General features: G+C 47.1%; 1 protein-coding gene and 1 long non-coding RNA gene across 2 annotated transcripts; one reads left to right on the forward strand and one right to left on the reverse strand.

The window, feature by feature from the left end:
* Positions 1–4,920: 4,920 nt before the first annotated feature.
* Positions 4,921–22,559, reverse strand: PRRG2 (proline rich and Gla domain 2). The gene is made up of 6 exons (XM_081838355.1): positions 22,239–22,559; positions 18,568–18,731; positions 12,228–12,273; positions 10,727–10,853; positions 7,073–7,216; positions 4,921–5,059 (listed from the first exon to the last, which is right to left on the reverse strand). The coding sequence occupies exons 1-6, from the start codon at positions 22,429–22,431 to the stop codon at positions 5,029–5,031; spliced, it is 705 nt and encodes a 234-aa protein (XP_081694481.1). The 5' UTR covers positions 22,432–22,559; the 3' UTR covers positions 4,921–5,028.
* Positions 22,560–22,838: 279 nt separating this feature from the next.
* Positions 22,839–26,738, forward strand: LOC309328338. Its single transcript, XR_014150791.1, has 3 exons — positions 22,839–23,411; positions 25,063–25,622; positions 26,599–26,738. It is a non-coding gene; the product is annotated as an uncharacterized lncRNA (long non-coding RNA).
* Positions 26,739–26,988: the final 250 nt, after the last annotated feature.

Here is a 26,988-nt window from a genome sequence, read left to right on the forward strand (position 1 = left end):
TCACAACGGTTGGGAGGAATGTTTTTGTCAAAAATCACAGAAACCTCATCAGGAGGGCTTTAAACTGACTAATGTGGGGGAGGGAGACAGTGCTCCTGAAGGTAGGAGTCTATCAATTGATGAAGATGATCATCCAAATGTCATAGACCAAATGGAGCAAACAGCACACAGACCTAGTGGTGGGAGGAAAAAATCCTTAAATAAGAGACACGGGGGAATGATTAATGGACTTCAATGTCTGTACACTAATGCGCAAAGCATGGGAAATAAACAAGATGAGCTTGAGCTCTTGGTACAGCAAACTAAATATGACATAATAGGCATCACTGAAACCTGGTGGGATAAGTCCCACGATTGGAATGTAATAATGGAGGGATACAATCTATTTCAGAGAAACAGACCAGACAAGAAAGGAGGAGGAGTGGCGTTATATGTCAGGGATGTGTATACCTGTGAAGAGATCCAAGATTTAGAACCTCAAAGCCAAAGTGAGAGCATTTGGGTCAAAATTAAGGGAGAGAAGAATAACAGTGACCTCATTGTGGGAGTTTACTATAGATCCCCAAGCCAAACGGAGGACATAGATGATGCCTTCCTGGAACAGATGGCCAAGCATGCAAAAGGAAGGGAGATAGTAGTAATGGGGGACTTCAATTACCCGGATATTTGTTGGATGTCAAACTCAGCCAAGAGCATAAGGTCAAACAGATTCCTCACTGGCCTTGCAGACAACTTCATTGTCCAGAAAGTGGGAGAAGCAACTAGAGGAACAGCCATTTTAGATCTGGTCCCAACCAATGTTGATGACCTGGTTAGTGGGGTAGAAGTGGAAGGATCATTAGGCGCGAGTGATCATGCTCTTCTGAAGTTTACTATACAGCGGAAAGGAGCAGCCAAGCATACTAGGACTCAATTTCTTGACTTTAAGAAAGCCGACTTCATAAAACTTAGGGAAGTGCTGGGTGAGATCCCATGGACAGTAATACTAAAAGGAAAGGGAGTTCATGATGGCTGGGAGTTTGTTAAGAGGGAGATAGTAAAAGCACAATTTCAGGCAATACCAATGAGACGGAAACATGGAAGGTGCCTAAAGAAGCCAGGGTGGCTATCTAAAGAACTTTTAACTGAGTTAAGATTAAAGAAGGATGTGTACAAAAAATGGGAAAGGGGGGAAACCACCAAAGAGGAATTCAAACAAATAGCCAGCACGTGTAGACACAAAGTCAGAAAAGCTAAAGCACAGAATGAACTCAGGCTTGCTAGAGAGGTTAAAAGCAACAAAAAAGGCTTTTATGGGTATGTTCGTAGCAAAAGGAAGAACAAAGAAACAGTGGGGTCACTCAGAGGAGAAGATGGTGAAATGCAAACAGGGGACACAGAAAGGGCTGAACTCCTCAATGCCTTCTTTGCCTCAGTCTTCTCCGATAAAGAAAACAATGCCCGACCTGAAGAATTTGGAGCAAATGATTCAGCAGAGGAAACACAGCCCAGAATAACTAAGGAGATAGTACAAGAATACTTGGCTAGTTTAGATGTATTCAAGTCTCCAGGGCCAGATGAACTGCATGCAAGAGTATTAAAAGAACTTGCAGATGTGATCTCAGAACCACTGGCAGTCATCTTTGAGAATTCCTGGAGAACAGGCGAAGTCCCGGCAGACTGGAGGAGGGCAAATGTTGTCCCTATTTTCAAAAAGTGGAAAAGAGAGGACCCAAATAATTACCGCCCAGTCAGTCTGACATCAATACTAGGGAAGATTCTGGAGCAGATCATTAAGCAAACAGTCTGTGAGCACCTAGAAAGGAATGCTGTGATCACCAATAGTCAGCATGGATTTCTGAAAAATAAGTCATGTCAGACTAACCTGATCTCGTTTTTTGACAGAATTACAACCCTGGTAGATGAAGGGAACGCAGTGGATGTAGCCTACCTTGATTTCAGCAAGGCATTTGACAAGGTGCCCCATGATATTCTTGTAAAGAAGCTGGTAAAATGCGGGCTTGACTATGCTACCACTCAGTGGATTTGTAACTGGCTGACTGACCGAACCCAAAGGGTGCTCATCAATGGTTCCTCTTCATCCTGGAGAAGAGTGACTAGTGGGGTGCCACAGGGTTCTGTCTTGGGCCCGGTCTTATTCAACATCTTTATCAACGACTTGGATGATGGACTCAAGGGCATCCTGATCAAATTTGCAGATGACACCAAACTGGGAGGGGTGGCTAACACCCCAGAGGACAGGATCACACTTCAAAACGACCTTGACAGATTAGAGAACTGGGCCAAAACAAACAAGATGAATTTTAACAGGGAGAAATGTAAAGTATTGCACTTGGGCAAAAAAATGAGAGGCACAAATACAAGATGGGTGACACCTGGCTTGAGAGCAGTACATGTGAAAAGGATCTAGGAGTCTTGGTTGACCACAAACTTGACATGAGCCAACAGTGTGACGCGGCAGCTAAAAAAGCCAATGCAATTCTGGGCTGCATCAATAGGAGTATAACATCTAGATCAAGGGAAGTAATAGTGCCACTGTATTCTGCTCTGGTCAGACCTCACCTGGAGTACTGTGTCCAGTTCTGGGCACCACAGTTCAAGAAGGACACTGACAAACTGGAACGTGTCCAGAGGAGGGCAACCAAAATGGTCAAGGCCTGGAAACGATGCCTTATGAGGAACGGCTAAGGGAGCTGGGCATGTTTAGCCTGGAGAAGAGGAGGTTAAGGGGTGATATGATAGCCATGTTCAAATATATAAAAGGATGTCATATAGAGGAGGGAGAAAGGTTGTTTTCTGCTGCTCCGGAGAAGCGGACACGGAGCAATGGATCCAAACTACAAGAAAGAAGATTCCACCTAAACATTAGGAAGAACTTCCTGACAGTAAGAGCTGTTCGACAGTGGAATTTGCTGCCAAGGAGTGTGGTGGAGTCTCCTTCTTTGGAAGTCTTTAAGCAGAGGCTTGACAACCATATGTCAGGAGTGTTCTGATGGTGTTTCCTGCTTGGCAGGGGGTTGGACTCGATGGCCCTTGTGGTCTCTTCCAACTCTATGATTCTATGAAAAAATTCCTCCCTCCCTCACCAGGGAAGAACGGGTGAGCGAAGGTCTATAACACAAAGGGGGGAGGAATGAAGATCCTCATCAGGATCTGCTGGCTCTGTGGATCCTGCTGCCTGAGGTGGTTGCCTCATGGGTGGAGCGGCCTTCTGCGGACCACCCGAATGAAGCTTGCAGACCATTGGTGATCCAAGGAGTACCATTTGGGAACTCCTGTGCTAGAGCAATGTCTCAGCTGCCAAGTCCTGGGCAACCTGGTACTCTATGGCTAGTTTCTTCCCGAGAGTAAGTGAAACCTGCCTGTGCCAAGCCCAGACCCAAGAGCTATTCAGACAAGGAGGAGAATGATAGAATAGTTCAAATTTTATTTTCTACAAATGCTACAATAAAAGATTCACAGATGGCTCAAGTTATAAAGGTGTGCTCAGGGTCAAGCAAGCAACACTGCAGGACATGAGTGGAAAAGGATGGATGGATATGAGTTTAGCATATGGGCATGCAAACACCTTGTGCCCATTTTACTGGATGATCATCTTCCCTTCCTGGACATCCACACAAAATTGTCTGACAACAGCTGCAGGCAATGCAGCATGTAAACATAATTTGCTCCTCCTTACATCACCATAAAGGTGTACAGTGGTGCCTCGCAAGACGAAATTAATCCGTTCCGCGAGTCTCTTCGTCTAGCGGTTTTTTCGTCTTGCGAAGCAAGCCCATTGACAGCTTAGCGGATTAGCGCTATTAGCGGCTTTTAGCGGCTTAGCGGATAAGCAGATAAGCGGCTTAGCGGCTTAGAAAAAGGGGGGGGGGGACCGCAGGAACTCGCAAGACATTTTCGTCTTGCGAAGCAAGCCCATAGGAAATTCGTTTTGCGAATCACCTCCAAAACAGAAAACCCTTTCGTCTAGCGAGTTTTCCGTCTTGCGAGGCATTCGTCTTGCGGGGCACCACTGTATTTGCTTTCTACAGCTGATCTGTACATTCTCATCAACCTATGTCTCCCCTTCCCTTTTAAACACCCTTGCATCTTGTCTCTTAACCTGCCTGCCCACTGTATTTCTTCCTTGTTCCCTAATGTTCACACTTCTCTAAATATACCTAGGGGTGGGGGTGTTCAACTTGCATTGCAAAAAAAGCCCTCCTGCTTGAATCCCTGGAAAGCAACTGCCAATCACAGCAGAAAATACTAGGTTAGAAAATACTGACCCGATACATGGCTGCTTCCTGTGTGCCCTATGTCATTGTTAGATATGGACGGGACGTTCTCTAGATCAGGCATTGCTCCACTGAGGATGCAGGGGCAGAAGGCCGAGCTACCACTACTTATACTGATGGAGAGACTTCATACCGCAAACCAACCACAAGGGCAGATGTTATACACTCCTCTTCCCTTCTGCATCTTAATAGTGCTCTTGAACACACCCTAAAGGCCCTAAGAGTTATTGTTCAAGCATACTCTGAGAATTATTTTATCAGGCATGAAAACAAGCAGGTATCCATCTACCCTCTGTCAAACTCTAGCGAGCGCATGCAAGCCATGACAGAATAAAGACACAGCTATAACAAGGCTTGTTCACATGACACAGGTGGGCAGGAGAGAGGGATTTGTGTCAGAAACCTGCGCAAATGCTGGATTCGGAGCTGTAAAGTTGGTGATTCATTTTTATGCCAGAGTAGCGAAGAACAGCCGTATTATTCACATTTCAGATTCTTATTCCTCAAACAACATAATGCAGCTTTCTGTCTTCACACACACACAGACACACACACACTTTTTCTCTCTGTACATAGTACACACATATATTCAATATACATAATTCAGTGGTCCACACCATATTTGTGTATGTGTCCCCCCCCCCTCAGGTATGCTGCAGGTGAATTCACAGTGTTTTTTTCTGCACATAAATTGGCGGGGAGGGGGGTACACTTTCTTCCAAGAGTGGTGATCTTGCTTGCTGTTGACAACTCAGGTTGGTGGGGCAGTGTTGGTGCTATTCCTGGGGTGGGGAGTGGAGAAAAAGAAAAACACCGTTTCTTAACAGTGAGCAAGAAGCCATACAATGACAGTAGTAGGTGATGCTAATTTGCTTAAAACATTCATGCAAGGTTGCATCATATATTCAGGACAAACACCCCCTCCCTTTTTCTTTATTAATAACAAAGAAAACTGACCCCTCTCTCTTGGCCTAGTACACGAGAGATGGTGAGCCAGGCAAAAACTTCAGAGCAGTGACTGGCGAGTCTGTCAATTCCTGTTTTCTAATCCAATTCAGTCCTCCACATTTCCACATAACTTTATGATTTTTTTTTTTTTAAAAAAAAAACAAGTCATGAAAGTAAAGCAGCATTTTAGTGTGAATTTCTCCAAAAACACACCTTTGTGTGCAGGTTTTTTTTTTTTACATACTCATTTTTGCAAAGCAGTCTTCCCTTATAGGATATTTTTTTTTTTTGCAAGCTATTTTCACGAACGTATGCATTTTAATGCAAAGTTACCCCAGTATATGCATTTTTGGACCCATTCCTTGGCTGGAGAACTGCATTGCAAAATTTGGGGGTGTGCAAATTTTGAAGCCTAGCTGCGTTTTGATTCATATATTACAGTCATACCTCGGGTTACAGACGCTTCAGCTTGCGTTTTTTCAGGTTTCGGCGGTTGCGCATGCGCATAAGCGCTAAACCATGCTTTGCACATGCGCCGAATCACAACCCGTGCGCACGCAGATGCGACGCTGCGGGTTGCGGACACTGTGGGTTGCGGACGTTGCAGGTTGCGGACGTGCATCCCACATGGATCACGTTCGCAACCCAAGTGTCCACTGTATTTCAGAAAGTGTGAGCTGGGCAAATTCGCGTATAAATACAAACTGAATTCCCAGCTGCCTGTGAGGCTACTTAGGAGGAGAGGGGAATGCATGGAAAGCACTGCTTGGGTCAGGGCCGGGCTGAGCAGGGACAGGAGGAAATAGATTGCTGCCTTCTGTGCTGCACTTTTACCGGTTCATAAACATACAGTGGTACCTTGCGTTAAGAACTTCATTCATTCCGGAGGGCCGTTCTTAACCTGAAACGGTTCTTAACCTGAGGCATGCTTTCGCTAATGGGGCCTCCTGCTGGTGCGCAATTTCCGTTCTTATCCTGGGATAAAGTTCTTAACCTGGAGCAACCACTTCCTGGTTAGCAGAGTTTGTAACCCGAAGCATCTATAACCCGAGGTACCACTGTACACACAGCTGTTAAGTTGTTCACAGTAACAAAAATACTCTAAAATAAAGATAAATTAGAAACAGCAGGATAGTCCCTGGGTTTTAGCTAAGCCCAGCCAGAGCCAACAGAGAAAGTTACGTTTCGTGAAGCCGTTCCATGCTGCAGTAACTGCCTAGCATAGTAGCATTTTGTCAGTTGCCGTCATGTCACATTAGTTTCCCACCCTTCCTGCAAGGAGCTCAGGGCAGTGCGCATGGAGCTAGCCCATTTTTATCTTCACTGGGTAGTTTAATGCTGCTGCAAAGCTGCAGCCGAGATGTGGAATCTTCTGCCCTTCCTCTATGTGGTCTGGACAGACGGGTTTGTTTCCCACTGACCCAGCCCATTCGTGATCAGCGTTAAGACCCAAATCCAATTCTCCAGCCACTTCCGCCATACAAGCTAGAAGAGGGCCATAGCTCGGTGGGAGAGCACCTGCTTGGAATGTAGAAGGTCCCACGTTCAATCACTAGGGAGGGCTGGGAGAGAATCCCTGTCTGAAAATCATGGAGAACCACTACCAGTCAATGTAGACCAGCATCTCTCAACCTTGGGTCCCCCAGAGGTTGTTGGACTAAACTCCCATCATCCCTGATCACTGGTCCTGCTAGCTAGGGATGATGGGAGCTGTAGTCCGACAACCTCTGAGGACCTAAGATTGAGAAAAGCTGGACCATTTCAGCTTTCTGTCTTGCACACTTGACACAGACTCTGGATACAGCTTGGGAAAGAGGCTCGGGGTAAGATCTGAAAAACTCTTGTACCTGTTGTAAGGTGGAGGAGGTGCATCGTGCACACCTGAAGTTTCCAGCACTTGCTCATAGGATGGAAGTCCCGGTGCCGACTCTGGCTTTGGCTCCTCGGCAAAGGTGGCAAGGGGCACCGCGGGATACAGGTCGCTTTGAGCCCTGGTGAGGGAAGGAGATGAGTTAGAATGGTGAGAGCATGTCACAAAGCACTCCTATGGACTCTGGTTGCTTGCTGACAAGCTCAGTTATATAATCATAAATAACACACTGACTTCAGAAGGGCTTCTCATGTACGGCTTAGGAAAGAAATACTTTCTTAAGCCCAAGAATTACAGAAAGAATGATCTAAGATGGAGATGGTGGACTGCCAGCCTTCCAGGTGATACGTGACTCCAACATCCATCAACCAATGGTTGTTGATAAGCAATCCTTAAAATGCCTCAATTACCAGCAGCTGCAGTATTTATTTTAATAATAATAATAATTTTTGTACCTCGCCCATCTGACTGGGTTGCCCCAGGTCCTCTGAGCACCTTTCAACAAAATATACAAAGACACAACAACATCACACATTAAAAACTTCCTAATACGGGGCTGCCTTCAGACATCTACAGAAGGTCATCTAATTCGTTACCTCTTTGACATCTGGCAGGAGGGCATTCCACTACAGAGAAGGCCTGCCTGGTTCCCTGTAACTTACTTATTGCAATTAGACCCTTGGAGCTGGATCTCAATGTCTGGGCTGAACGATGGGGGTGGAGACGCTCCTTTAGGGCCGAAGCCGTTTAGGGCTTTAAAGGTCAACACCAACACTTTGAATTGTGCTCGGAAATGTACTGGGAGCCCATAAAGATCCAAGGTCCAGTGTTATATGGTCCTGGCGGCTGCGCACATTCGCCAATCTGGCAGCTGCATTCTGGATTAGTTGTAGTTTCCGAGTCACATTCAAAGGTAGCCCCACGTAAAGTGCATTGCAATAATCTAAGCGGGAGATAACCAGAGCATGCACCACCCTGGCAAGACAGTGGGCAGGCAGGTAGGGTCTCAGCCAGCATACCAGATGGAATTAATTTTATTTATATTAATTATATTATATTATATTATATTATATTATATTATATTATATTATATTATATTATATTATATTATATTATATTATACTGCCCTATACCCACAGGTCTCAGGGCAGTTTACAGAATAAAATCAAAATATAAAACCACAAAATCCAAAATAAAAACAAAAACAACCCAATAGCTCCCCTCCCCCAAAAAAACCCACATTTTAAAAGGGCCTAGGATGTAAATCTGATCAACCAAAGGCCTGGTTAAAAAGGAACGTTTTTACCTGGCGCCTAAAGGTGTATAATGAAGTCCCCAGGTGAACTTCCCTGGGGAGAGCATTCTATAGACTGCAGAGAAGCCCCGTTCCCGTGTTGCCACCCTCTGGTCCTCTCGAGGAGGAGGCACACAAAGGAGGGCTACAGAAGATGATCTCAGGGTCTGGGTAGGTTCATATGGAAAGAGGTAGTCCTTGAGGCATTGAGGTTCTGAGCCGTTTAAGGCTTTATAGGTCAAAACCAGCACTTTGAATTGGCCCGGAAACTAATTAGTAGCCACTGCAGTCGAAACAGGATCGGTGTAATATGCTCAAACCGTCTTGCTCCGGTGAGCAACCTGGCCGCTGAATTTATATCCCGTCCTTCTTCCCAAAGGAGCCTAGTGTGGCAGGGCAGGGTTGTGGTCTGGAAGGCCTCTGCTAGCTGTGAACAATACAAGTTTCTGCATCCTTGTGCAGGTAGTTTGCCTGACCTGCTTGTGATATTGACTTTGGGCTGTTGTTTGACCTTGGGCTCTAGACCTAGGCTGATCTTCTCCGCTTGACCTTGGCTTGTTTGGATTCCACGGCACTTGCAATCCTGCCCTTGTTGGCAAATGTTTTGCTAAGAGTAACAGTTGTACCTTGGATCCCAAACACCTTGGTTCTTAGATATTTTGGCTCCCGAACGCCATAAACCCAGAAGTGGGTGTTCCGGTTTGCGAATGTTCTTTGGAACCCGAATGTCTGATGGGGCTTCCGTGGCTTCCGATTGGCTGCAGGAGCTTCCTGCAGCCAATCAGAAGCCGCGCTTTGGTTTCTGAACGTTTTGGAAGTAGAACGGACTTCCGGAACGGATTCCATTTGACTTCCAAGGTAGGACTGTACCTCCTGGAGCTGGGACCCCAATGTCGAGGGCACCCACTGGAGTGTGATCAACTGTGGGAGATCTACTCAAGGACTGTCAGGGACTGGCTGGATGAGGAGTGATGGGAGGCACCAGCAGGGAACCCCCCTGAAATATACTTGGAATCAGACTGCTGCATTTTTGGATCCTATTCAACTCAGTACATAACACCCCCCAAGGGAAACTCCAGAGGAGGAAGGCTCAGAGCCAGGGGATTGATGGTGGGACACTTGAAGAGAGGTCAGAGAGAGAAGATTGTGAGGAGGGGCTGGATGCTGAAGGGACAAGAGGGTTTGGGAGCAGAAAGAGCCTGTGTCAGGGAGCAGTTCAGACTCTGAGGCTGAAGCAGAAGAGGGGGGGTCAGGCTGCTGAAGAATCCAGGGAGTCTCCCACTCCACCCCCATCGTTCAGCCCAGACACTGAGATCCAGCTCCGAGGACCTTCTGGCGGTTCCCTCATTGCGAGAAGTGAGGTTACAGGGAACCAGACAGAGGGCCTTCTCGGTAGTGGCGCCCACCCTGTGGAATGTCCTCCCATCAGATGTCAAGGAAATAAGCAGCTATCCCATCTTTAAAAGACATCTGAAGGCAGCCCTGTTTAGGGAAGTTTTTAATATTTAATACTGTATTGTTTTTAACTCGATTGGGAGCCGCCCAGAGTGGCTGGGGAAACTCAGCCAGATGGGTGGGGTATAAATAATAAATTATTATTATATTATTATTGTTGCAACAAGCTCTCCTCCACTGTGGTCTCCAAGAACGTGCAGGATAATAAGGAGAGAAGAACAGAGACCACAGGTACACAGACACCATTTGAGACTGCTTGGGAAACATCCACGAGAGGAGGAGCCTTAGAAGGGGCAGAAGGCAGGGACCTTCAGTCCTGGCAACTGCTCCACAGGGGCAAGACCTACTGGGAACTGTTGCTGATTTGTATGCTATTTCCTTGAATAAAGGAGGGACACGGGTGGCGCTGTGGGTTAAACCACAAAGCCTAGGACTTGCCGATCAGAAGGTTGGCGGTTTGAATCCCCGCCACGGGGTAAGCTCCCGTTGCTCGGTCCCTGCTTCTGCCAACCTAGCAGCTTGAAAGCACATCAAGTGCAAGTAGATAAATAGGTATTGCTCCTGCGGGAAGGTTAACGGCGTTTCCGTGCGCTGCTCTGGTTCGCCAGAAGCGGCTTAGTCATGCTGGCCACATGACCTGGAAGCTGTACGCTGGCTCCCTCGGCCAATAAAGCGAGATGAGTGCCACAACCCCAGAGTCTGTCACAACTGGACCTAATGGTCAGGGGTCCCTTTACCTCCTTGAATAAAGAGTTAACTTCCCTGACAATGGAGCCCTGCATCGTTCATGGACCTCCTGATTTTGAAAGCTGCCTGGAACTGCTTCTCATTCCCATGCATGCATGCCCCCCAGAGCACCTATACTTGGACCCTGATCCGTACCTGGAACGGCTCCTCTGCTTCCTCCGATATTTGATGTAATACATGCCCACAATCACAAACATGACTGCAGACACCAACGCTCCTACGAGGCCAGCCACCAGGCCGGCCACGTCAACACCAGGTCTTACTGTGGAAGCTGGAGAGATTGAGGGAAGATTAGTAGAGATATCTGGTGTCCGCCTCCGCAAATTGCCCTAACAGGAGCCCTGTTGTGGGCACTGCCACCCTGATTCAGAGGGGCTTCAGAGATATCAAAGTTGCCTTTTCTCCAGGAAGTACAATCTGCCCCCCCCCTGCTATTATGGGCTGCTTGTGAAGCGGCCGTGGGAAAACACTGAGGCAGAAGGTCTCGTCCTTGGAATTCCTATTTTAGAAGGGACAACAACAGGAGATATTTCGGCTGGGAATTTAATAAGAGTTCTGGGCAGGATCTTTGGCAGAGTGGCCTGTGCAGATAAGAAAAGGGAAAACACCTAGTAAAAGTGAACTATTGGGCTTTTTCACACATGTAGGAGGAAGGAAAGGAATTTGTTTTAGAAATGATTATTGCTGATTTAGTGTGGATTTGATAATCACAAATTATCAAATCCACAATAAAGCAGCAACAATAATTTCTAAAATAAATTCCTTGCACTCACTTGTAGATATTGCCAGTGGTTTTTTCCTGGGGGGGACGCAGGGGTACGCATACCCCTAAACATTTTGTGCATCTTTGTACTTTTGTCCATTTACTGCATTTACTTTCCCTGATTTGAACTATAAAAGGGTGATTTTTCTTGAGTCAAAATGAGAGTACCCCTAAACAGGGTGTTTGTTTGTTTGTTTAAGGAAAAAGGGACTGGAAATTGCAAATGGTAAAATATTGTAGATGTAGGATTTGGCAGGTGGAGAGCTGACGCTTAAGGATAAAAAGTTAAAAAAACTATTGTAAAATAAGGTTAACTGTAAGGAACAGAATGTGAACTAGAAACAACTAGAAAAATAAAGCAGCAACAAGAGGAAACCTTGGACACACTGAGAACCAAATGTTCACTAGACCCTTTTGATCCCCCTTTTAAAATGAAGTATAACATGCTTTGTATTTCCCTTGTAGGACAGCTGGGGGTGCTGCAAAGCACAGTGGCGATGAGAGCCCACCAACTTATTTTGCAGAGGGCCCAATCCGCAGAGTGTACTGGGCCTTGAAAACCCTGTTGACACCCCTCAGCTCAGAGTAAGCCCCTGGCGCAAGTGCCAAAGTCTGCTTTTGCTTTCCCCTACTGAAATTTGGCCTGGGGTAGCTCAGTCGGTAGAGCATGAGACTTTTAATCTCAGGGTTGTGGGTTCGAGCCCCACATTGGGCAAAATAAATTGGGCGCGTGGGTGTTTGTGGCCTGTTTGCTCCTCAAGGATGAGCCTCTGGGAAACCGAACAGGAGTTTGTTTCCTTCTGTCATTAGCTGACTCACAATGTAAGAGGGATGCCTGGGAATTTCCCACTGCCATTTTCTACCCTTACTCACTTGAGCCTTCTTTCCCGTTGTGTTCATAGATATCCCAAAACATTTGCTGAAGAGAGAACAAAAAAAAGGGAGGTTAACATGGCATGATAGCAAATGACAGCCTTCCCGCCATTTTGAAATCCACGTCCCGAGTTCTGGTGGTGCTATCCACTGGGTGCTATCTGAACTATACATTTAAAGCAATATCACGCCACTTTAAACATTAATGGCTTCCCTCCAAGGATCCTGGGAATTTTAGTTTGTTAAGGGTGCTGAGTGTTTTTGGAAACGCCTATTCCCCTTACACAGCTACAACTCCCAGAGTGATTTTACAACCAGTTCCTCTCCCCAGGGAATTCTGGGAAGTGTAGCTGCGGAAGGGGCCATTTTTTGCCCTGGTGAGACCCTTCTTGGTGGGCTGCTGGCTCCTTACCTGGCAAGACCAGGTGCGACACAACAAACGCGTACTTATTTTTGAAAGTGTTGTTTTGCACAAATCTGGTAAATTGGAAAACATGTCTTTCTGACTAAATAAATAAATGGCCATTTTGCCCATTGTGAAACGTGCTTGACACTTTGGCTTTGGGTATAGCTCACTATTTCACCGTTCCACCGCAAAATGAATCCCCCACCTTACAGGTGCATGCACTTACAGGTAAGTAAATACATGTGCACACGCCAACAACAGACCTCAGGTTTCCATAATGAACAGGGCGAATACACTCAATAAGTTATTGCCTGTGAAGGGACCCCTGACCGTTAGGTCCAGTCGTGGACAACTATGGGGTTGCGGCGCTCATCTCGCTTTACTGGCCGAGGGAGCCGGCGTACAGCTTCTGGGTCATGTGGCCAGCATGACTAAGCCGCTTCTGGCGAACCAGAGCAGCGCACAGAAACACTGTTTACCTTCCCGCCAGAGCGGTACCTATTTATCTACTTGCACTTGACGTGCTTTCAAACTGCTAGATTGGCAGGAGCAGGGACCGAGCAACGGGAGCTTACCCCATGGCGGGGATTTGAACCGCCGACCTTCTGATCGGCAAGTCCTAGGCTCTGTGGTTTAACCCACAGTGCCACCCGCATCCCCACTGCCTGCTAGTCAAGGTTTAAATGGAACCGGCTTGGGTGTGGACTGAAGCACACACAGAAAAATGGCATCTGTGCCGCCCACATGTGCAATGACACCCTGGTGTGCACACAGCCTAAGACTGCTTCTCCAGCAATGCTGCCTTATTTCCACACTTGTCGTTTCCAATACGCACTCTAGAGGGCATCAGTTTATCGCAAAAGAAAGTCCTTTAAAAAAGGCGGGAGGGGAGACAACCTCAAATTCCTCGGATTCACGAAATCAGCTAACAAAAGTTCCTTTTGCACTAAATTAATCTTTGCCACAGGACTCTTGGTACTCTTGGCCGCAAACAACAGGCTAACGTAACCCCCGTCCTCAGAAGTCAAATCTCGGCAGATCTGTTTAGCTGAAGGAACGGTAAATATTTTAAACTGTGTATGCAACAAGTTAATTTTAATACAAAAGGTGTTGCCTCTCTCTGAGTCAGGAGCTGAAACCAGTCCAAATTCTGAACTGGCTGCGAGCACATAAGAAACTGTGCCATGCAATCCTACGGACATGCAAAACTGCACAGCCCAAACCTCTGCTTGCAATTACTTGGGAGATTTGTCATATTAGTAAGGGATAGGGCGGCTGGCAGCTGTGTCCAATATGCTGGAGAAGGATTAAAGCAGGAACAGCTTCTCCTGCCAAGTTGCAGCATTGGGGAAAGTGGCACCTCCTGGCATTCACCCTTCTGCAGAATTCAATGCTGATGTTGTCAGCATGGTCCTGTGGGCGCAATGCCACACCCAGAGCCCACAAAGCCCCTGTACCTCCCCTCCGCTCACTGTCCCCTTCATCATCAGGTGGTAAAGATAGCTACTTTCCACCCCTTTCTTGAAAAATACTGAGAGCTGGAGGAGGAAGTTCGAAGAACAACACTTTCCCACTTCCTCTTTTAGCGCTATACAGTGGTACCTCGGGTTACAGACGCTTCAGGTTGCATGCGCTTCAGGTTACAGACTCCACTAACCCAGAAATAGTACCTCGGGTTAAGAATTTTGCTTCAGGATGAGAACAGGAATCGTGCTCCAGTGGTGCGGCGGCAGCAGGAGGCCCCATTAGCTAAAGTGGTGCTTCAGGTTAAGAACGGACCTCTGGAACGAATTAAGTTCTTAACCCGAGGTACCACTGTATGCTTTTTAAGATCCAGGTAGGTGGCAGAATGACAAACAGAGCAGGAAGGAAAGGGAAATTAGCTGGGGGACTTGGACAGGGGGAGGAAAATGGAGATACCACGAGGAAGAAAGTCGGGTGCCGCAAACAAACACACTCTTCAAAACATCAGAGCAAACAGCGACTATTCCACTATAAATGGCAAGTGCAGAAAGGCCCAATATTTCAAAATGGTGGGCGTTGACAACAACCCCTGAGCACATCCATTTTTTAAAAAAGCAAAGGAAGGGGAATCATGAAAGATATTCATATCCCCAGCACTGTATGGGAAGTGGTGTTAAAACGGACCAGTTTATTGTGGCATGAGCTTTGGTGGCAGACAAACATACACAGGTTTAAAGGGAGGGGGAGAGACATAGACAGTAGAGGCAAATGGTAATGAAATGCAGAAGGTGCCGACTGTGACAATTCAATTAAAGCTGAAATATAAGCGAAACCAGTTCAGCCGCCATTTACAACAGCAGTAATTGTCGATTAACACAATCAGCTTAGCATTGCTCAGCTAATTAGCACCTGCAGCGGGACAGGAAACCACCGCCTCAATTGCTGCAACAGACTCGCCCCTCTAGGGCTTTTTAGGTCTTCCACTATCAAGGGCGAATACATCAATAACTAACCTCTTGACTACAGCAAAGGAAGGTTACAAGTTATTTGCGGTTCTTCTGGTTTCTAAACTACAAACAAATCACCTTGGGCTACAAGGGTTCTGAATCGTGATTACCATGAACTAGTACTCTGCATTTAAAGATGGGCTGGTGTGAAATAAAGATGTAAGATGTCAATAAACATGAATGCTACAGAGAAAACAACACAGCGCTTCCTCGAGATAATGCTAGCTGGCACAAAGATAAGGCGTGAATAAGCCAGTTCTATTGTCTGTGTCTATGCCCTCGCAGCACCAGCAAAAAAACTTGAAGTGCACGAGGGTGCACACATTATTTTTATAAATAGCAGTTTCCCCAATTAATTTTGGTCCTGCAAATGCTTCCCCACAGAAACCCAGAAAACAAATTCTAAGTACAGTGGTACCTCGGGTTAAGTACTTAATTCGTTCCGGAGGTCCGTATTTAACCTGAAACTGTTCTTAACCTGGAGCACCACTTTAACTAATGGGGCCTCCTGCTGCTGCTGTGCCGCCGGAGCACAATTTCTGTTCTCATCCTGAAGCAAAGTTCTTAACCTGAAGCAGTAGTTCTGGGTTAGCGGAGTGTGTAACCTGAAGCATATGTAACCTGAAGCGTATGTAACCCGAGGTACCACTGTATTAACTGAGCCAGTTCAAGTGCTGGCTACCTGCCACTGTGGCATGTGTTGGAGCATTCATACATTCGATTCAGTATTTGGGGATTTAAGGGGACTGGTGCAAGGAAGGACTGGGAACCTGTGGCCCTCCAGATGTTGTCAGACTGCAACTCTCATCAGCCCCAGCCGGCATGACCAATGGTCAGGGAACATGGCGAATGCAGCCCAATGTCTGGAGGACCACAAGGTCCTCATCCCCAGACTAAAGGGATGCACTTACGAGAGAAATGGTCTCAACCAATGAGAGCAGAGGGCAAAGCTTGGGGGAACAGTGGCAGCTGGTGCCTATTTAGGACTGGTGGGTCTGAAGGCAGGGAGGCCAACTCTAGGTGGCGCTAGAGCCACTGAGAGCCAATCTATTTCTCATTTTTGTCATCCTCCTCCTCCCTGCCGAGCTGTGCAAGGGAAACACTGAGATGATGGAGGAGAAAACTGACAGCCAAGGCCAGCCCCTGGACTGGTTGCAAGCAGGCAGGAAGGTGGGGGGTCTAAGCTGAGGGCTGGATGCAGTTGGCAATGGACCAGTTTCCATTGTGGGGGAACACAGAGACTGAGGAAAGGAGAAGGATCTCTTGGTGTGGATGGCAAAGAAGGGGACGAAAGGCCTTGGATACAGGAGAGAGTGTATTTAGAGAGAAGGGAGAAATAATATTGGGCAGTTTCTGCCAAGAATCTACTTTGGATTCTCTTGCGTTTAGTTACATGGAAATGTTGGAAACTGCATAGCCTGTCAAGATAGGAAGAGACACAAAATCTAAATATACAAAGGAGAAGATATCCCAGAAACCACACAAACACATGCACACGTCATCTTGAATCACCTTCACAGTTCAGAATAGGGTGGTGTTTAAACTGATCTCACACACACTGATTTCCGAATTTGATGCAGCCCTTATCACTCTCCCCCCGGGAAACTGAGATGCAAACGAGCCCCAGCCTAGTCACGGATTTATTTCAGCAATCCATCTCTGGCTGCTGCTGGTATCACTCCCTGCCTGCCCTGAACCATCCAGAGACCAGGACATAGCTCTGTAATAGGAAGCCTGAGGCCTGTTTGCACGTGGCTCTTTTACTATGCTAGGAATCTACCTGCTCCAAATTCCCTAGACGAGTCCTGACATGGAGCACTGTAGTTCATGACAAACGATGTTCCCTAGTTTTCCTTGGCTCTGAAGCACCAGGGCTTTATTGCCTTCTAAGGGAAACATGGAATCTTGTCCCCTCTTCATGTATGAGGACCCTGCACACACATTGAATGCAACACAGAATCACAACTTTCCTCATCCTCAGTTTACATCAATCACAATTTCAGTTTCCAAATGTACAGCAGGTAAAGCATGACTCAGAGCTGCTTTTTGTCTGCTTCTGCCCTTTCAGTTTTCAACTTCATAAATCTAGGTGCACAGATGATGGCAGGAAATAATATTTTAAATGTGCAGTGCAGTCAGTGTGGTTTATTTATTTTTTTAATATAAAATGTTGGGCCAAGCATGGGGGGAGGGATGCGGGTGGCACTGTGGGTTAAGCCACAGAGCCTAGGACTTGCCGATCAGAAGGTCGGTGGTTCGAATCCCCGCGACGGGGTGAGCTCCCGTTGCTCGGTCCCAGCTCCTGCCAACCTAGCAGTTCGAAAGCACGTCAAAGTGCAAGCAGATAAATAGGTACCGCTCCGGTGGGAAGGTAAACGGTGTTTCCGTGCACTGCTCTGGTTCGCCAGAAGCAGCTTAGTCATGCTGGCCACATAACCCGGAAGCTGTATGCCGGCTCTCTCGACCAATAAAGTGAGATGAGCGCCACAACCCCAGAGTCGGTCACGACTGGACCTAATGGTCAGGGGTCCCTTTACCTTTTTAGTATGGGGAGGCAGAATTGGTCTGCCCCAATATTAAACTCCTTCGTAGAGAACTTAGCAATTAGGCTTTACCCCCATGTCTGTATAAATAACAACCCTCTTGCTATTAATTTATTTAATCTCTTCCCGCAAAAGTAGAGGTCCTGGTTTTCGAATGCTCTCTCTCTCCCCTTCTGCAACCAGTCCACTACCTTAGTAAGCCTTTACGTTTGTTGTACGATGGCAGATACAGTGGTGCCTCGCAAGACGAAAATAATCCGTTCGGTGAGTCTCTTCGTCTAGCGGATTTTTCGTCTTGCGAAGCATCCCTATTAGCGGATTAGCGCTATTAGCGGCTTAGCAGTTATTAGCGGCTTAGCGGCTAAGCGGCTATTAGCGGCTTAGAAAAAGGGGGGGAAAGGGAAAAAAACTCGCAAGACTCGCAAGACATTTTCGTCTTGCGAAGCAAGCCCATAGGGAAATTCGTCTTACGAAGTGCCTCGAAAAACGGAAAACCCTTTCGTCTAGCGGGTTTCTCGTCTTGCGAGGCATTCGCCTTGCGGGGCACCACTGTAACTACTGTATTTTGACTTGCTTCTTCTTTGCTAACCACATTCCTGACATTATAGCCCTTTGGCAGGTTGCTAGAAAGGCTATCAAATTAAAACTCCAGTTTTACTCCTGTCGCCCTGGTGCAGTCATGAAGACACGTTGCTATGTAGCAGGCAGGTGTTGCTAGGTTCTCCTTTCACTCAGCAGGTACAGACAGCTGCATCAGATTTTAATTTGGCATTTATCCCTGTTGGCCCTGAATCATTTCCCCCTCTATAATTCTGGGTGTGTTTTTTGCGACTACCTAGAAGTGCAGCAGAACACAGTTTCAAAATCTCTATGTTAGATGCTATGATGCTCCCAAGCCCAAGGCTTTCCCCATACTCAGCTGTTTGCAAGTCGTCCTCAAAGACTTCACGCATTTCTTCGTAGTTGCAAACTTCCTCTATGCATTCGCGCTGCAAGTTGCCTGGCGTGAATAGCTCAAAATCCCAGTGGTTATAAAGAGGCTTACGGCTCAGGAATCGATGTGCAGTAGAGTCATCCAGGATCACTGAGAACAGAAACCATAAAATATTATCCCGGAGTTTAGAGAAGGCAAGATGTCCTAGGACAGTGATGGCAAACATTTTAGAGACGGAATGCCCAAACTGCAACCCAAAACCCACTTATTTATCGCAAAGTGCCAACACAGCAATTTAACCTGAATACTGAGGTTTTAGTTTAGAAAAAAACATACATTAACATCTTTTGTCTTAAAAGAAAAAACACAGTAACAGAGCTTTCAATGATACAAACAACTTTTTTTTAAGGTAAAAGTTTGCATTTGGCATGCTTTTGAACAAGTAATGTGATTTTTGCTGTTGTACGCATGCTGATAATTTGTCTAACCTTGCTGAACTCAAGGTGGCTTACTCTCGAGTAGGAACAACAAACTGGCGGGAGGCCCTGGCGCATCAAAAGTCGAGGTGTGGACAGAGCAGCAGTTTCCCAGAACGAGCCCTCCTCTCCTCCACCCCCCAGCGTGGCCCCAAGGGTGAAAATGGTGCCCTAGCAGTGCTGGAACCATGCTGGAAGCGGCCAGGAGCCTCCAGCTGGAGCACCTGTTTCACCCCCTAGCTATGGCCCTGCTGGGGCAATGGTGCGTGCCCACAGAGAGGGCTCCATAGGTTCACCACCAAGGACCAAGAGTCATTTGTTCTCTCAAAGAAAGGGGAGTTGTTGCTACACCAAAGTGAAGAACCTTTGACCCTGTGTGCCCTCTGCCCTGTGCTGTGCCCTCCAAGCTAGACTGCTCCCCTACAGAATTCTAGGGACTGTAATTTGTCAAGGAAACACACTTGTTAGGAGCCCATGCCTTTCAAGTTGCCCCGGGAAAAATGGGACATTCGTATGAGATCTCAGTGGCTGTTGGCGGTGCCGCAATAGCGCACTCTCACCCCGATTTTACGTAGTAAAAATTTGGACGGTATGGGAGACTCACATTCCCCTCTGCAGTTCCCAAAGTGGTTTAACAGCCAATCCCTCTTCCCAGGGAATTCTGGGAGGGGGAACTAGGGTCTCCTAACAACTCTCAGCACCCTTAGCAAACACCAGCTCCCAGTATTCTTGGGTGTGTCACGCTGAAGTCCTCAGTTATTTTCACATACACCAGCCTTTGCCAACATGGTGCCCTCCAGATGTTTTTGACGACAACTCCCATCAACCCCAGCCAGTTAGCATACACTTTCCACCCTCTAGGGGACGTTCCATATGAAGAGGACTGAGAATGGCAGCATTTACCATATTTTTCTCTCTACAACACTCACTTCTTTCCTCCTAAAAAGTAAGGGGAAATGTCTGTGCGTGTTATTGAGCGAATGTGTGGTCCCCGGAGCCGACTGGCCCGAGTACAGGTGCAAAAATCAGGCAAAAATCAGATTGCGCAGAGGAGGGAAGGCTAAAGAGAGGAGGTTGCTGCTTTCCTGCATTCTGCCTCAGGGTCTTACTGCCCACCCTCCCCTGTTTTCGGTTGCTGTGTTTGCTAAAACACAACAAAGAGCAGGGAAATCCCCTGCCCTCCTGGCAAGCAGAGGGGAAAGGAAAGGATCGTGTCCTTCCTTCTAATTCCTTCCTAGTCACACTGCGCGCATCGGCTCAGGTTCCATCGGCTAGGAGCGCAGCCGACAGCCACCACCTCCTCCTCTCTGTGCTCCGGTGCTGCTGCTTCGTCCAGCATTCTATGGACTCGCAGGCAGCCGGAAAACATGCAGGTGGGGGAGGGGGGGGGGCTGGCTTGGGTGGGTGGAAGGAAACTTTTGCCTTCCTTTCCTCCCTCCCGTTAAACCCCTCTCCTGCATTGTTAGCCAGCTGCTTCTCCGCACACCCCTCTCCTGCTCCTTGTCCCTTCTGTGTTTTTCCTTCCCTCCCCACTTAAAATGTGGTTACAAAGCACGGATCCACATGGATCCTCAGGATCTTTGCATTGGGCTACCCCAAACTCACTGTCAAATCACATGTCTATGGCCACAGCATGAAGCACAAAAATGATACATCCACTGTTTCATTCAGATTTTTTTTTTCTTGTTTTCCTCCTCTAAAAACTATGTGCGTGTTATGGTCAGGTGCGTGTTATCGAGCGAAAAATACGGGATTTTGCAGGTATAGCAGAGGCTTCTGGGAGGTCCAGAAAGGCCTGGGAGCCGACAGCTGCATCCATCAGGTCCTTCTCCTTTCTTCAAATGTCACTGCTTGCTTTGATACTTTCCCAACCTTTCCAGGTGAGCTGTTTTAGACACTAGGCATGAGGCATTGTTGCTTTTTTCGTTGCTCAGTCACATGCCTTCACTTCCTGGTTGAATGACCCTTCATTAGAATTCAAAAGCTTATTGCACACAGTTTGAGGAAATGAGATGCTCCCCCACCCCCATATATTGTATTCATTGGAAAATGTGGAATGTGGTTCCACAAGGGTCCAATGCACTCGCTGGCTATTTGCTTGCTGTGACGTCTGTGTTTAGGAATGAGAGAGGGAAGTGCAAGGAGCTTGGGCTTCTCATTGCTACCACAGCCAGTGGGACAAACCTCTCATTGGCTGGATGTAGATTTCTTAAAGACAGTAAGAGAGCTAGTGGTGTTGTGCAGTGGTTAAAGTGCTGGAGAAAGGGGTTCAAATCCTCACTCAGCCATGAAGCTCAGTGCAGGACTTTGGCTAAGTCCAAAGCCTAATCATAGAGTTTCTGGGGTGGGGAGACATGGGTGGCTGGGATGAGAAGATCCTTGCATGATATCCTAGCTGCCAGGAGGAAGGTAAAGGTAAAAGGACCCCTGACCATTAGGTCCAGTTGTGGCCGACTCAGGGGTTGCGGCGCTCATCTCGTTTTATTGGCCGAGGGAGCCGGCGTACAGCTTCCAGGTCATGTGGCCAGCATGACATAGCCGCTTCTGGAGAACCAGAGCAGCGCACAGAAACGCCGTTTACCTTCCCGCCAGAGCGGTACCTATTTATCTACTTGCACTTTGACGTGCTTTCAAACTGCTAGGTTGGCAGGAGCAGGGACCGAGCAACGGGAGCTCACCCCGTCGCGGGGATTCGAACCGCCAACTTTCTGATTGGCAAGTCCTAGGCTCTGTGGTTTAACCCACAGCACCACCCGCATCCCTTGAGAGGAAGGTAGAAACGTCAATAAAGAAGGCTTAAGAAAGGCCTATTTAGGGGGAACTCGTTCTACTTTACAGCTCTTTTGTAGGCATTTTCCTCACTTCAAATAACCTTAAAAAGTCACCTGTGACCTCCAGGCTCTTTGTTCCTTTAGACTCCGCACGCACAACATTTTCTTTTACAATCGGTGAAAAGCAAGTTCTTGTTTTTTTCCACCTAGTCCACACACACAATCCCTGTTGCATCTTTGCCCCTGAAATGTGCTCCTCGACAAAGTGGCTTCATCATTCCCAGAATAAAAGCAGATGGATTCTGCTTTATCCCACAGTGCGATTCCTTTTGAAAACAGATGCAGGCAACCCTGGCAAGGATGTGTGTGTGTGTGTGTGTGTGTGTGTGTGTCCCCAACCCTCAACTTACCTTGATCCTTTAGAGTCTGCTGGTATTCCGGCTGCTTGAGCGGAACGGCAAAGCTGTGGCTGAGAGCTTGGAACAGCAAAAGAAGACATGGAGGACTCCACATGACGCGCCCTGAAAGGAGGACATGAGACAGTGCCAAAGATCTGGGTTCAAGAGAGTCCTCCAATATATATTCTGGGATAACACCACCCATTCGCGTGATACAGTAGCTCTCTCTTATCTGCCAGCCTTCACTTACGAAAAAACAACACAGGCATTAGACACAACACACTGCTGGTATTATACAACTGGTTCCTCCCCACAGAGAAAACAGTTGCTGCTCTACTGTCTGATAACATGGGGACAACTGCTGGGGACTTGATAAGAGCCCAATATTAACAAGAAAGCTGGAGAGACAGAGTCGCTCCAGCAATTAGGCAGGGCGAAGCAACTGCCTCAGGCAGCTGATTTCGGGGTGTCATGGAAAGGCAGCAAGCTGTTAGTAAATTGATTCATTATTGTTGTTTTTACTGTTGGGGAGTGAGGGAGGAGAGGTGGGGTTTTTCTGCCAGTAGTACCAAAATATCTGGCCTTGGGTACTGTCTACTTTGACAGAGAGTGGGGGTTCCTTCTTCGCCTCAGGCAGCTAAATATCTTGGGCCAGGCCTGTGGAGAGGGAATCTGCCAGGTGGTTAAAAAAGCATTACCAATGAGGAGCCTGACCAGGTAATTGGTTTTATTTTTTAACCATTTTCCATTTTAAATTGGATTTCCAACTGGGTCTGGCTTACTCCCGGTTCCTGTTAACAGAAGGCTGATCTGTAGAAATCAGCAGGCGAAGCACTTCATAGCATGGTGCTAAACATTAATACCTGCTAATTGCTGCAGATGAAACTGCAGTTAAAAGAACACTTACCAGGAGCAGGTTCAGAAGCCGGGAGTTGTAAATGTGCTGGAATACAGAAATTTATTTATGCATTTCTCATTACTTTTCTACCCTGCCTTTTCTCCAGGTACCTCAAGGCTCCTTCCCCATTTTATCCTCACAACAACACCCACACATGGCTTCCTCCACAGAATCTTGCGAACCTTAGTTTGTTAATGGTGCTGGGAACTGTAGCCCAGTAAGGGATAAACTACAATTCCCAGATTTTGGGGGAGGAAGCCATGTGCTTTAAATGGATAGTGTCTGAGGTAAGTTAAGCTGAGAGATGATGACTTGAACTAAGATCACCCAATGAGCATCATGGCTGAGTGGAGATTTGAACTAGGATCTCCGAGGTCCTAGTCCAAGACGTGAACAACTGCACCACACTGGTTTTCCTTCTGAGGGCATTTACAACCTGTACTATAGTGTGAACCTAAGCATGTTCACTCAGAAGTAAGCACCATTATGTCAATGCCTGCTTGCTTCTGTTTACTCAGAAGTAACTCCTCCAAAGTCTGAGTTGAACAGAATTTGCTCCCAAGTCTGTGTGCATAGGATTTGCAGCCTTAGATGGACGGAGGAGTCAACAACTTCAAATAAGGCCACATTCACATCATAAATTCAAAGCGCTATAAATTCAAAGCACTTTAAACAATTATGGCTTCCCGCAAATAATTATGGGAGTTATAGTTTGTTTAAGGGTGCTAAGAGTTGTTAGGGAATCCTGATTCCCTTCCTGGTGCTACAATTCCCAGAGGTCCGTCTTCATGGAAAACTCTCCAAAATAGTATCTCTGGGAAGGAAATGGGGGTTTCCTAACAACAGTTAGGGAAACCCCCATTGCTAGGAAACCCCCCATTTCTGGGAAGGACACACTGCTGGTATTATACAACTGGTTCCTCCCCACAGAGAAAACAGTTGCTGCTCTACTGCATGATAACATGGGGACAACTGCTGATTACTTGATAAGAGCCCAATATAACAAGAAAGCTGGAGAGACGGAGTCGCTCCAGCAATTAGGCAGGGCGAAGCAACTGCCTCAGGCAGCTGATTTTGGGGTGTCATGGAAAGGCAGCAAGCTGTTAGTAAATTGATTCATTATTGTTGTTTTTACTGCTGGGGAGTGAGGGAGGGGAGGTGGGGTTTTTCTACCTCTGGTACCAAAATATCTGGCCTTGGGTACTGTCTCCTTTGACAAAAAGTGGTCAGTGGAACTGACCAGCAAGACAACACAGGAGGCGTGGTAATTACCGTATTTTTCGCCCCATAGGGCGCACCGGCCCATAGGACGCACCTAGTTTTTTTTGGGGGGGGGAATAAAGAAAAAAAATTCGGGTGCAGGCACCTCTCCCCAAGCCGTGGGAGAGCTGTGTGACTTCGCGCAGCCCTCCCACGGCTTGCAGAGAGCTGCGCTAAGCTCGAAGCCTGGGGGGCGCTGAACTCAGCGCGCCCCCCCCCAGGCTTCGGGTGCAGGCACCTTTCCCCAAGCCATGGGAGAGCCGCGTGAAGTCACGCACCTCTCCCACGGCTTGCGGATAGCTTCCTGAAGCCTGGAGAGCGAGAGGGGTCAGTGTGCACCGACCCCTCTCGCTCTCCAGGCTTCAGCGAAAGCCTGCATTTGCCCCATAGGACGCACACACATTTCCCCTTTGGGGGGGGGGGGAAGTGCGTCCTATAGGGTGAAAAATACGGTACGCTCCTTAGGAGGAATCTGAAACCAGAGTGTGTAACAAAACAACAACCCTATTGCCACTCTCCTGCGTGCCCATTCTTAAAGAGAAGCCCTTAAGGGAACAGGGCAGAGCTGTTACTCAGCCATTTTCAGAAACCCACCAGCACGAGCTTGGCTTTCTGCCCCTACATTTATCAAGCAAGTTAATCATTCGCAGTCTGAACTTGTGCATATTTCCTCCAAAGGTCATCCCACTGCGCCCTGCAAGGCTTGCTCCTCCGGGCTGGCAGGAATATGCTCTCTGTCGTGCCAGGCTCTGCACGATCCAAGAGGCGTGTCCTCCCAGGATCCTTTGCAAAGTCACAGATAAGTGTTGTAAAGTAATTATCAGACTGCACACAGCTTTGTTTTTTAAGTCTTTAAAAATAATTACTGCCCTAATGATGGCTTGGGAAGCCTTTCGGAAGGGACTGACCCCGGACTTGCCTCCAAACAAGAGTGCTTAGGATTTCAGAAGTTATTTGCAAACAAGAGTGCTTAGGATTTTTAGAAATTATTTGCAGCATAATCAAAAGTGAAAGAAAACCAACCGCTTCCCCTTGCTGCCCAAGGATATAGTCCCAACGGTTTGCGTCAGACAGAATCGAGCATCAGCAAATAACGTTCCTGTTAACAAATTTCTGAGCTGTAGGTTTAGGGGATGTTTGCTAAGGGGCCACGCGTAGAATAATACTTAACAATCATATAGTCTTTTCAGAGCGCTTCACATAACATCATCTCCTAATCCTGACAACAACCCTGTAAGGTAGGCGAGTATTATTATCATTCCTATATTGCTCAGGTTACCAACTTTCACCATTTAAATAAAAAATCTATGGGGCTGTGAGGATGAGTCCTCTAGGTTAGAGAGTTTCTGTTCCAATAAGCAGCAACGTAGATCAATAACTACTACGATCACATCCACACCACACATTTAAAGCGCCTTTATACCACTTTCACAGTCATGGCATCTTCCCAAAAAAGATGCTGGGCTTAATCATCACAGTGCTACAATTCCCAGCACCCTCAACAAACTACAGTTCCCGGGATTCATGAATGTTAAAATGGTATAAGAGTGCTTTAAAGGTAGGGTATAGAGGTGTGATCATAGAGAATACAATCCCAAGTAGGGATGGCTGACCTGTGTCCTCCTGCCCTCCCTGACTATTGGACCCTAGGTAGGGTTGATGGGAGTTTCAAAAAGTGCCTGGAAAGCCACAGGTAAGCAGCCCTGATAGACTATAACTTCCTTTCACACAAACCAAGTTAGGCTGCAGTCCCATACACATCTTTCTGGAAGTACTGTATGCTCCTTTGAAAACAATGGGGCTCACATCTGATTAGGCATGCAGTATTGTGCTGTTAGAGCAGAGTTTCCCAAACTTGGGTCTCCAGCTCTTTTTGGACTACAACTCCCATCATCCCCAGCTAGTAGGACCAGTGGTCAGGGATGATAGGAATTGTAGTCCAGAAGCAGCTGGGGACCAAAGTTTGGGAAACCCTGTGTCGGAGCAACACAAGACTAAAAAGATTCAGCATCCTGTTTATTGAAGTATTCTGATGATCCATTCTGATGATTCTTTCAAGTTCTGGAGTAATTTGTATGGAGTCTTCATACAATCATTATTATAGGCTGATGCTGAATTTACCTTTGTCTAGCTCTAAGCATTGAACCCCCGGCTTCTGATCAAAAGAGCTACAGAAATGTGAAAACTCTCTAAAAGTTATTTTTCCTGTTTCAGATCCAGGTCCAGGAAGACATAGCAATTCCTTGGACCGTAGAGGCACAGAACAAAAACCAAAACAAATCACAACCCGTTTGGAAAGCAAAGCGTCCTTTTTCCCTTTCCTTTTTTAAGCCAGCTTGGTTTCCAAGCTGCCTGCATGCTGCCAACTCACCTGTGCGGAAATCGCAGGTGGAAAACAGGTACGCTGATGACCTGGATGGAAGCACCTGGCTGTTCCCAAATAGTCCCTGGTTCTGCTGTCCCGCAGGTGGGAATAGCTGCAAGACGACCCCAGTGTCAACGGTTAGAGGGAAAGGGAAGAAATGCCATATAGCCTCTGTCCATGGCAGTCCAGTGCAAAAGAAAAACTCTCCGGAACAAAGCTGAGGTCTCCTGGAGAGAATC

The sequence above is a fragment of the Podarcis erhardii genome, assembly GCF_964252035.2.
Source record: "Podarcis erhardii genome assembly, chromosome: 13".
Lineage (NCBI taxonomy): Eukaryota > Metazoa > Chordata > Lepidosauria > Squamata > Lacertidae > Podarcis > Podarcis erhardii.

Bases quoted from the DNA above. Each gene is read 5' to 3' on its own strand.
- PRRG2 (XM_081838355.1), bottom strand. From the start codon at position 22,431: ATGGGTGGTGTTATCCCAGAATATATATTGGAGGACTCTCTTGAACCC. The intron at 12,274-18,567 runs GCTGAGTATGGG...TTCTCTCTTCAG, and splicing joins TTGAGGACGACTTGCAAACA to CAAATGTTTTGGGATATCTA. The intron at 10,854-12,227 runs GTGAGTAAGGGT...CAGCTTCCACAG, and splicing joins CAACGGGAAAGAAGGCTCAA to TAAGACCTGGTGTTGACGTG.